This window comes from Dipodomys spectabilis, unplaced genomic scaffold (assembly GCF_019054845.1).
Source record: "Dipodomys spectabilis isolate Male_0828 unplaced genomic scaffold, ASM1905484v1 ptg000163l, whole genome shotgun sequence".
Taxonomy (NCBI): Eukaryota; Metazoa; Chordata; class Mammalia; order Rodentia; family Heteromyidae; genus Dipodomys; species Dipodomys spectabilis.
The window spans coordinates 4,971,665-4,983,520 of NW_024870840.1; the positions used below are offsets into that span (position 1 = coordinate 4,971,665).

General features: G+C 41.1%; 1 protein-coding gene across 1 annotated transcript; it reads right to left on the reverse strand.

Moving 5' to 3' along the window:
- Window positions 1-457: 457 nt before the first annotated feature.
- Window positions 458-1,750, reverse strand: Ccer1 (coiled-coil glutamate rich protein 1). The gene has a single exon (XM_042693021.1). The coding sequence runs from the start codon at window positions 1,748-1,750 to the stop codon at window positions 458-460; it is 1,293 nt and encodes a 430-aa protein (XP_042548955.1).
- Window positions 1,751-11,856: the final 10,106 nt, after the last annotated feature.

The window sequence follows — 11,856 nt, forward strand, 5'->3', positions numbered from 1 at the left end:
CAAAAAAAATACCTCTTGATTGCAAAGTACAAAATGTAGAAAAATTGTTATAAAATGACATTAGAAGAGCAGTTGGGAGGCATTCAGTTACCACTGCTTATGCTTACGAATGTTTGATTTGCAGCTCAATAGATAAGCCAATTTGTATTTTCACCATGGTCTGAGTAATCTCAATTGTCTAGAAAGAATAACGAAAGCATTCAAACTGCAGTAATAAAATAGTTGGCCTTTAATTATTTCCAGTAAAGTTGTATCTGAAGGCTTCCCCACCCCCACCCCCAGTCATACACATCCACACCAACTTTTAAATACTTTATAATGGCCAAAGAAGAGTTTACATAGATATGTTTTATTAGTGGGACTCACTTCTGAATTCGTGTTTTTTTTTTAAATAAGTTGCCAATCCATTTTAGCCTCAAATCAGTTCCATCCCATTCTTCAATTCCCATCCAGATGTTTAATTGTTAATGTCCTGTAGCATAAATAGCGCGTCCTGTGGCACTTTGGGAATGATCTGCTCTGAGTTTAAATAAGAAAAGTTTATAAAGTCATCTCGCTCTTCTTCCGCCCCGACGAGGATTGACAAAGGCATTTCCAGAGACAAGTGATTTTCTTCCTCTCTCGGCTCTTCCTCCTCCAGCCCCTCCTCTTCCAACCCTTCCTCTTCCACTTCCTCTTCCTCTTCTCCCTCTTCGCCCTGCTCAGTCTCTTGGACCTCTTCTTCCTCCATCTCTTCCTCCTCGGTCTCCGACTCGGACTCTCCACTTCCTTCCTCCTCCTCTTCCTCCTCCTCCCCTTCCTCCTCGCTCTCCTCCTCCTTTCCATCACACTCTACCGGCTCACACTCATCATTTTTCTCCTCTTTCTCCTCCTCCTCCATCAGTGGCAGGAAGGGTGACTCGTCCTCCACCGGGACAGGACTCAAGGCTAGAGAAGGATCCTGCAGTAAGCTATAGAGACTTTCTTCCTCTCCGCCGGTAAGGGGCTCATAGTGACCCAGGGGCGAGCCTGGCGGGGAAGGCAGCTCCCCAGCCTGGGCCTGCGGTGCCCCACGCAGCACCTCCTGCTGGTGCCCCAGCTTCTCCTGCTCGCGCATGTCTCGGTAGACCTGGTTCATGATGAACTGGGTGGTGTTCCTGGGCGCTCTCATGCCCGGCGCCCGCCACCCGTACAGGTTGACGGGCCGCAGCAGCTTGCTCAGGTCTACCTGCTGGCTCCTGGGGAAGGAACGGCCCCCGGCGTGTCGACGTAGGCCGCGTCCCCGGTGGTGGTGGTGGTGGTGGTGATGGTGGTGGTGGTGGTGACCCCAGCGCTTCTTCCGGCCGGGGGGTCTCATCCAGCCGGGGTTCCAGGGCTCGCGCCAGCAGGAGCAACAGCACAGGCAGAAAGGGTGCAGACCGTACACGCGGATCATTTGCAGCACCGGGCAGAGGGGGTTCCGGAATCCCGCCAGCGGAGGGTGCCAGGGGCCGCCGCCTCCGCAGCGCTCCCAGTCGGAGCACACGGCGGCCCAGTAGGGCTGCCGCCGGCGGGGCTGGAACCACGGATCGGAGGAGCCGTGCGGCCCTGGCTTGGGCTGCTTCCTGGGTGGCTCAAACTCAGGCTTGGGGCCGTAGTTGTAGCGCCGCTTGTAAATGGGAGCGCCCCTGCGTCTTCGATGGTAGGAGGACCAGGTGCGCAGGGGGACGGAGGAGGACCAGCCACCGCCCAGATTGAGAGGGTCCTCCTTCTTGTTGAGGGTCTGGGTCATGGTTCCGGGGAGCTCGCAGAGGCCTCAGTGGGTAGCGTCCTAGAAGCTGTCCTCAAGTCTGACCAGATCTGAGAGTCCGCCTGGGCGGGGTGGGGGGGTCTGGGGGTGCGCCCAGCGCAGGCCCCCCCCCCGCCACGTGCCTGTGGCTGGGATCACGCCTTTCCTTCCACGAGGACCCCCTCTCCTCCTCTTCTCCACTCCACTCGCTCCTCCCTCGTAATCGCCTTCTCCTTCGCACCCGGGTGGTCTTGCCCCAGGGGTGGGTTGGGTTGGGACTAGGGCTGGGTAAGGATGGTGGAGGTGGGAGGAAGGTGTTTGGTGGGCGACACGCAGTGAGAGCCTCTCCCGGGTCCCACGCACCCCCGCCTCGGCAGAGGTGCGGGCTGGGGACTGGGGGAGGCAGGGGTTGCGCGCGTTACCTTGTTGCTCCCTCTCAACCCAGGTGCTTCACCGTTGCCGTCCTGGCCGGACTGAGCGGGCACCCGCCCGGGGCAGCCTTTAAATACCGGCTGGGGGGCCCCCACGTGACCACTGCGTCCTTGGTTGCCCCGGACGACAGCCAATCCGCGTCGAGATGGTCCCGCGTCGGTGTTCCGGCCTAAACTAGGTGTCCAGTGAACATTCTCAGGGGGCTTGTGACGTGGCATTTGAGGGGCGGGGTGGGGAGTGGGGGGGCCAAGGTTGGGTGTACGTTGTCCAACCCAGGCAACCCTGGAGTAACTTGAGGCGCGTGGTGGGGGAGGGTGGTTGGAACACCGAGGGGCTTCAGTTGAAGCCCGTGGAGTGGGAGACGCAGATATGAACGAACTTACGTTCTACACTTTGGTGGGAGGGGGGGAGGGTGTAGGAATAAAGAAAACCTGACCGAGTAGGAGCACTGGCCTTTCTCCTCTGACCCATGCCTCGTCTTTTCGCCCTAAGAGCCGCGATCCATCACACAGGAAGCGCGACCCACACTTAATTGCACATGCTTCTTTGAGGAGCCAGTTACGCTTGTGTCCTGTCACCCTCAAGTCTATCCTGGAAGGTGGTTTCCCGCCTTTTCTCGGATTAGGAAACTCAAGGGGTGGTTTCATCCAAGGTTGTGGCGCTGCTGAACTTCAGACCTGATCTTTAGACCTCGGTCAGCTTGAGTACAAAGTTCTGTCTGTACCATCACCACCCCACCCTTCGGTGAAACTCTTGGGGTAAATCAAATACATACATATGAAAGCACTTTGCCCGTTACAATGTTCCATTGGTTCAAGGGGAAAAGCCATGGGATTCTTCGCCGCATTATATATGCCCTTATATATGTCCTCCCAAGACCATACAGGATATGCATAGGGACCCTTAAAATACTGTGGTTAAACACATGAAGTTTGCTTTACATAGATGTGATTTAACTCCATCTCATCTTTGTTACCTCTGGGAGCGTTAGGACTCTTATCCATACTATCATTATAGTTATGTTATATAGTAGCATCACACAGAAGTGTGAGAGAATTAGGTTCCTCCATTAAAGTAGTTAGCACAAGTATCCCTTACATAGAAGTAACATACCATTATTGTATTTAACTACTTTTTTAAAGGGATGATACACAGTATAGGCAGACACCTAACCTTGTGCCTGATGCAACAATAGGCATTTTACCACCTTATGTCCTGTGTCCTGTGTCCTGTTTTTTATCTCACTTGGTGGAAAATTCAACAAAGTGGTACAGGGATTGAAGCTAGAGGAACAATTCCAAGGTAGACCCCTCTGTTACTTTCCTGTGGTGAGGGACGGGGAGCATCAGTCCATCAAAGTTCAGAGGAGCTACATGTGGGAAAGCAGCTAAGTTTGTCAAGGTCATTTATTCATTTCTGGCTGAAAATTGAGACCAGCGTAGGGTTTCCTGGGTCAGGACTCTAGCCACGGCCCTGGGACTTGTCCACTACACAGGCATCATTCAATTTTACTGTGTCTGTGCTTTGCTGAAGATGAAGCCTGCTTGACTCAAAGTGCAGACTGCGGACATACTTAGGCTTTATTGTCCCCTTCTGAATACAGTTACTCTAACCTTGCTCTGCTTAGCTGAGAATGGCCTGATGATAGTCTTGATCTATCTCTCTAAAGACATGTGGATCATTCCATATGGGCTTTGAGAGCTTTATAAATTGACCATATTAGTCTAAGGGGATTCTCTCTCCTTTGTTTTCATTTTAAAGAAGATGATGGATTTACTTTATATCTGACTGGCAACATTTTTGATCTTTAATGTGTCTTGTATTAAAACAGTATTCATATTTTCTTGTCATACCCGTAAGCAGCAAATTGTCATGTTTTCCCCCTAAAATTGGGATTGTAACACAAATTTTATAGTATGCTAGAACACTACCCAAGACAATATACTATCAGAATGCATTAAACATAAGAGTCAGAAATGTACTTTAGGAGTTAAAGGTATGTTTTTATTTGACCTTTTTGATTTAAATACTGCACAATGAAATATTCGTATTAAATTTTAAAGGCTATTATCTGAAAGACCCCAGTAGTAGGGATTCAGGAATAGCTTTGCTTATCCCTCTGCTCAGAGGAGAAATAAGCTGTAGTCAAGGTGTGGGAAAATTTGCTCCACAATTTGTGACTGTGTGTCCTTCCATTTGTTATCTCTTATTGGAGGCCATCTTTAAGACTTAGCAGGCCAATCAGAAGTCTTAGGGACCAGCATTAGTTCTTAGCTACTAGCCACAGATCCTTGCCATGGGCTACTGTAATATGTTTGTTTCTCTCTTCAAGCCGGCACTGGGCGCCGGTGGCTCACTCCTGTAATCCTAGCTACTCAGGAGGCTGAGATCTGAGGATCGAGGTTCAAAGCCAGCCCCGGCAAGAAAGTCCATGAAACTCTTATCTCCAATAAACCACCAGAAAACCAGAAGTGGCGCTGTAGCTCAAGTGGTAGAGAGCTAGCCTTGAGCCGAAGAGCTGAGGGACAGCGTTCAGGCCCAGAGTTCAAGCCCCATGACCGACAAAAAAAAAAAAAAAAAGCCAGCAAAGAGATCTTTGCAACATGGAAGTATATAGGCATGAACATATGTAATCTGTATGAGTGTGTACCTTTCATATGGCCAGGACATTTTTACCTTCTACTCTCTATGCCTGTTCTGTTGGTTAGATGCCAGGTCCAGATCCCATCAACATTCAATGGCCCTCAGAAAACTTTCCTGTATTTGTGATTTGAAAAAGAGAAAAATGGGAGAAAGGGGGACAAAAAGAATAAAGCTTTGGAATACTGGAAAGTTATCTTGTAATGCATTTGCCATGTGTACGAATGAAATCTGGCAAAATATGTCCCAGATATGTCCTCCATGTTCAATAGTTACTACCTTAATGACATTGTAAGTATTTTGAAATTCCAATAAACATGGTATGATGGATGACATTGATTATACTTTAAATTGCACATAGTAGTATTTTTAAAAATTGAAAACACATTACAATGTTCAAGTGCTAACACTTGGTGGCAGTAGTAGCCCATTTCCCTCAGTAAGAGTTCAAAACAATGAGAAGCAAACTCATTTTTATGTTTTATCACAAATTTCATTTTAAACAATTCCAGATTGACAATATTAGATCTCATTTATTCTGACACAGTGGAATCAGATGTATCTAGTAGATTTGAACATTTTATATTTGGCTTTCTAAAAGCAAACCTCAGCTGATTAATTTGATAAATAAAATGTCTCGGGGAAAAGTTGTCTAAGCCTGATACACTTTGCCAGGAAAATGAAATTGAACAAATTTCATTCATATTGACGCAACCAATTCTGTGCTATGAGATACAAATGTAAATAAGTAATGGGAACACATACACTTCTCAAAGCCTTGTTTTCCATACCAAAGGGCTTCACATACTCATTTTTTAAAACTGAAAAGATCAACACTATCTTGTGGTCACTAAGACTAAGTGCAAGGTATTAAGTTTTTCTAGTTTTTCAGAGGTGAGAAAAAGTTACAAAGTTATTCATTATTTTCTCTTAATAATTTGCGAAGTGAGGTATGCTACACATCAGAGAAAATCATGGGGATATTTTTCCATTTTGTATCCTAAAATCTCAATAAATTGGGAAGAGAAAATTATGAAACTAGTAAAACTGTGTTTCTGCCGACTTAAAGACAAGTAAGAATGCCAGTTTTACATTTCCAGTAGTTCTATGTGAAGGTATGATTTGTTATTTGGAAAATGTTAGCAATCCTATGGCAACTCAAGATTTTCATAGAATGAAACCATACATAGTAATTTGAAACACAGGATTACTCAGTAATGACTAAACAGGACTTGCTGGCCTGGACATATTGGGTTACAAATACAATATTCCCATGCGAGAGAATTAAATGCATTTGTTTTTCTTGGCAAATGACCTGCAATAGTTAGAGAAAAATAAATCTAGCATTTTAATAAGAAAAGGAGTTGGATTATTTAAATGTTTTATATTGTGTTTAATCTGGAATCTTGGAATGAGAACTGTATTTTAAGAGTTTGAGGTCATTTAAACATGAAACAATTGGAAGGACTGCGATGATATCATAATTCCATGAAAGAGTAAACACTTTTCCTCTCCAGAGTTCATGGCAAAGGACTCTTGTCAAGTAGCCTTCTGAGTTAGCAGCCATGGGGTTGAGGATTTAGCTCAGTGGAAGAGCACTTGTCTGGCAAGTGCAAGGCCCTGAGTTCAGTCCTCAGCTCTGAGAGAAAAAAAAGAAAAAGAAAACAAACAACAAAAAAGGCAACTCAGTATGCAATCATATTTATCCAATTGTTAATTAGCATTTCACATTTGCATAGTAGTGCCCTTTTCTTTCTAGCATTTTATTTTACTTATTTTTATTTAAAAAGTCCCCCTAATTTTGTAATAACAATTACTCTGAGAAGGCTGTAAGGACAAAAAGGCATTGTATGACATTTGTAGGGGCACACGTTATCAATAATATTTTGCTAGGCCGAGCCTTATTATGAATTTCATGAGATTGTTCATCCACAAAGTAAAAATAATGAAATAAGATTATATTTTGTGACTCTTGATATAAAGAACACACATTAGATTGATTACTACATGTTTTTTATCATTACCATGGTCTCCTTTATATTGTGCTTAATGATTGTTCTGAGCTTTCCTTTGTCCAAGAAACCCTAAAAGTCTCAATCTATCTCCCTATTGGTTTTCTACAGGCAAAGACTATTTCTAGGTTTTGTCCCCAGAAATGGTTCCTCTATTGTGACTTGAAAGAAAATCATAGATCATTTGGTAGTCACCATGACATATAGGGAACCATGATGAGCTATATACACTAGGACAAGCCCATAATCCTGGTACAGGCTGAGAAACTAGTGAGACACTGTCTTAAAAGTGATCACTTTTGCACCCCTGTTCGGTGAACTGTGATGATAGTCTAAATCAGGAAGACTGCTGGTGTGTCCTGGGGTATTGGAGCAAAAGACTGAGGAGTGAACCCTTCACAGCACTAGCAATTCAAGCTCCACCCTTTGATTGATGGCTTGGGATGGTTTTCTCAGTTCTTAGATTGTTGGGAACAAACACATGCAGAATATAGGACACCTAGTTTGATATAATAAGTAATTACTGTTATGATGAAAAAATGAATACTAGAAATGGAAACATGGGGGGGGCAAAGGGAGGACATAAATGAAAGGAGAAAAGGGTGAGCAAATGCAGCCATTATATCCAATAGACATTATGTAAAAATTGGATTACCTAACTTTAGGGTAGAGATGGAATGGGGAAACGTGGGGAGGATGATTGAAGGGGTAACATTGGTTGAGATGCTTTGTACTCATAACCTGATTTATCTAATTGAAATCTCTTTGTACGACTATATAATAATAATATATAATAATTGTTATTATAAGAAGAAGAAAAAGAAGCAGCTTCAAGAGAACATTTCTGTCCTTCAAAGTTAAATTCTGGCCTAAAAGTAATTTTATGACCTTATCTATAAAATCACTCTTATGGTCTCTTTTATTTTACCTACATCTATTTTCTTTTAAGGTGTTCTAGCTCTGAACATTTTAGACCACATTATACAAAGTCATAACAGCCCTGTGAATATTCTAGAGCTTTATCTTCATTAAAATGGATATAGGATAAGATCTGTCATGATTTTGTCTCACATATTACTTTTCCTCATATTTCCTCAATATATATAACCTCAGAGAACATTAAAATATACTTTTGGACAGAAGTACATCTATATGTTAAAAATAGCTGAGTTTTCTAAAAATTATTGCAGTCCTTTTTCTTATACCCTAACAAACGAATTGAAACCAAAATGATTCAGTGGCCTCATCAGCATAGATATTCAGAATGAGAGAAGTCAGTGATATTATTTATTTCCTTGCCCATATGGAGATGTGACCACAAATAATCACTATTTATTCCATTTATAGACGTAATAATAAAGCGACTTCAGTAAATACTCTTAATGTCTTCTTACCTTTTCCACTACTACCACTTATGTCATTATGTGGAGATTTAAGTGTAAAAAAGAAGGCCCTTCTCTGTGGTTTAATGCTACTGTGATCTGGAAAGAGTGGCAAGTAGACTTTAAAAGATGGTTCTTGAAGAATTCTAGCCTCTGAGCATTCAAAAATTAGGTAGCTACTATTGTTAAATTTTTGTATAGTTGTTAAAGTCCCAAGAAAACTGACTTTAAAATATGGATGTGATCTATGTGGGCTTGGCTATTAAAGAAGCTCTTTAAAAACAGATACTTTGAGGCTGGGAAGGTGACTCAGTGGTAGAGTGTTTGCCTTGCATGCATGAGGCCCTGGGTTCAATTCCTCAGCATCGCATAGGCAGAATAAGCCAGAAGCCATAGTAATAAAAACAGGGTGGTACTGGCACAAGAACAGACCTGAGGACTAATGAAATAGAACTGAAGATCCAGAAATGAACCCACAGACCTACAGCCAACTAATCTTCAATAAGGGAGCTAAAAAATATAGAATGGAAGAAAGCCTCTTCAGTAAATAGTGCTGGCAAAATTGGTTAAACACCTGTAGAAAACTAAAGCTAGATCCTTATGTATCACCCTGTGCCAGAATCAACTCCAAATGGATCAAAGACCTCATCAAAGCAGACACCCTGAAAACATTACAGGAAGGAATAGGAGAAACTCTAGGTCTCCTTGGCACAGTCTGAAATTTTCTTAATAAAGACCCAGAAACACAACAAATCATAGAAAGGTTGGACAAATGGGATTGCATGAAATTGCAGAGCTTCTGCATGGCAAAGTACATAGCAGGATCAATAGAAAGACCATGGATTGGGAGAAGATCTTCACTAGCCATACAATGGGTAAGGGCCTCATATCTAAAATATACTTAGAACTCAAAAAATTAAATCCCCCAACAACAGATCCTCAAAGAAACAACTGCCCAATAAAGACTAACAGAGAAACTTCTCTGAAGAGGAAAGAAGGATGGCCAATAGACACATGAATAAATGCTCAACCTCTCTAGCCATAAAAGAAATACAAATCAAAACAACATTGAGATTCTATTTCACCCCAGTTGGAATGGCTGTAATCAAGAAATCTAATAACAACAGATGCTGGAGGGGATGTGGCCAAAAAGGAACCCTACTGCATTGTTGGTGGGAGTGTAAACTTCTTCAACCATTTTGGAAAGCAGTATGGAGGTTCCTCAAAAGACTCCACATAGAGCTCCCCTATGACCCAGCAATCCCACTTGTGGGCATTTACCTGAATGATCACAAACAAGGCTATACTAAAGCTACCAGCACGACTATGTTTATTGCAGCATTATTTACCATAGCTAAGATATGCCCCCTCAGTAGATGAATGGATCAAGAAAATGTGGTGTATATGTATACAATGGAATTCTATGCCTCCATCAGAAAGAATGGCATCACCCCATTTGTTTGGAAATGGAAAGTCTTGGAAAAAATCATATTAAATGAAGTAAGTCAGGCCCAAAGAAACATAAGTCCCATGGTTTCCCTTATTTGCAATAACTAGTATAAGTCTAGGACAAGCAGAAAAGGTCAAAAGCTATGTACATATGACCATATAAGATGATGTTAAGTGAAATAAATCCCAAGATAGGGACACAACTTGTTTTTTCTTTCTTGCTATTGTTTTTAACGTATTTAAAATGTACTATGTGATTTTTTTTTGTTTCTTTTTTATGTTCTTTCCCCATGGTATAACCCCTTTTTTCACTGTATTTGATGTCAGTGTCCTGCATCTTGTATATACATTTTTCTAATTTGGGGAGGAGAAGGGAAATAAGAAAATACTGAAATAAGGATACAGGTTTACCCATTGTAACAATGAGATGTATAAGACATTATGTTGAAAACGACCTTTAACAATTTGGGGCAGGTAGGGGGGCTTTGGGGAGATGGGGAGGGAAGGGATGGTAGGGGAAAAACAAAGGAGGAGGCAACAATGCTTGATAGGAAATGTACTCATTACCTTACTCATGGAACTGTACCCCTTCTGTATACTAGTTTTACAATTAAAAACATAAAAAACAGGTACTTTGCTTTTTTTTTTTTTTTTTTTGACAGTACTGTGGCTTCAACTCTATGCTCACCCTTGCCAGGCTAGTACTTGATCATTTTCTTCATATATCAGCAAACCAGAGAGATTAGCAGCATTAATTGAAACAGACATGCTATTCCTAGTGTTGAAGTTGGAAGGGGCCAAGTACAGAAGTTATATAGGTGAGCTCTAGAAGATGTTCCATGATTCACAACCTGGGATTATGAACCTCAAATCTACAAGCACAATGAACCAACTCTTCCAGTCATCTAAATGTGTTGGAAGTAAGTGATTTCCATTGTCTCTAGGTAAGAGTAAAACCCATTAACAATTGAATTCAGTCTGATTACAACCAGGGTACAGCACTCAAGTAAGTCCTGTAGAATTTCTATTCTACTGAAACTGAGAGATGATGAATGGCCATTGTCTAGGCTCCTGATTTCGACTGCAATTTTTGTTAAGCCATGATAGAAAACTAATATAGGTATTGGATATTAGAATCAGATTTTACTTTCAGTAAGAAGATTTTATTTTCAATCTTGTTCACAATTACGTTTTTATAAGAGAGTGTATCTATGAAACCCAAATGAAAATTCAAGTTTTTTATGTCACTAACTCATGGTGCCTGATGTTTGGATGGTTATTTTATTTTGTGAGTATTCATATTTTCATTAGTTTTCCTTCATGGCTCTCAAGCAAATCAACATGTATATTTTATTATCAAAGATGTATTGGTATTTATATATTTAACTTGAATCAAGAATATTTTTATACCTAAAGAAGAGAGGCAATAGAGAAATGCTCTCTAAAAGGTTGGCTTTCATTAGTGTCTATAAATAATGGCTTAGAACAAGTACTGTGGGACAATGAGAAAGAAATCAGGTAATTTAGATATAACATTTGATTGAAATAGCTGAAAATCATAGGTTGAGTTCTAAATGTTGGAGGTGTACCACTGTCTCATGTTTTAACTTTAACATAGGAACTAAAATTTTGACTTCACCATATTGAAAAGGTTGATGTTAGACCATGATAGTGAGATTGTCCAGTGCTTTTTCTCACACTGTTGGTGAAAGGGTGTTGATTTGGCAGAGTCTATTAACATTTGAGGTAAGGAAAATTTGGAAAAGTTCATTAACATTTGAGATAGTTATTTGACCAAGAATTCTACTTCTATGAACAGAAGTACTCTCACATGAACACAAATGTGTTTACATATAACCAATATATTTTATCATTTGGGAGTAAATGCAAATAATAGATCCATATAATGGAATAATTGGCAGTTTTCAGAATCAGTAGAGCTATGGTGATATGTAAATATCACCAAAATGTTTTAAAATGAAAAAAAAAGAGACTATAAATGGATCTTTTGTATTTAAAAATACAAGTGTTTGTGTATAGAGATATAAAAGTGATATATATATACATGTTACATATATATCATATATATGAAATGCATACACATTTATATAAAAAGGAAGAAATTGTTTATATGCAAGTTTTTTTTTGTTTTTTCAGGGAAAACTTCAAAGATGTATGTAAGAAACCATTATTT

Coding starts and splice junctions, on each gene's coding strand:
- Ccer1 (XM_042693021.1), bottom strand. CDS start 1,750: ATGACCCAGACCCTCAACAAGAAGGAGGACCCTCTCAATCTGGGCGGT.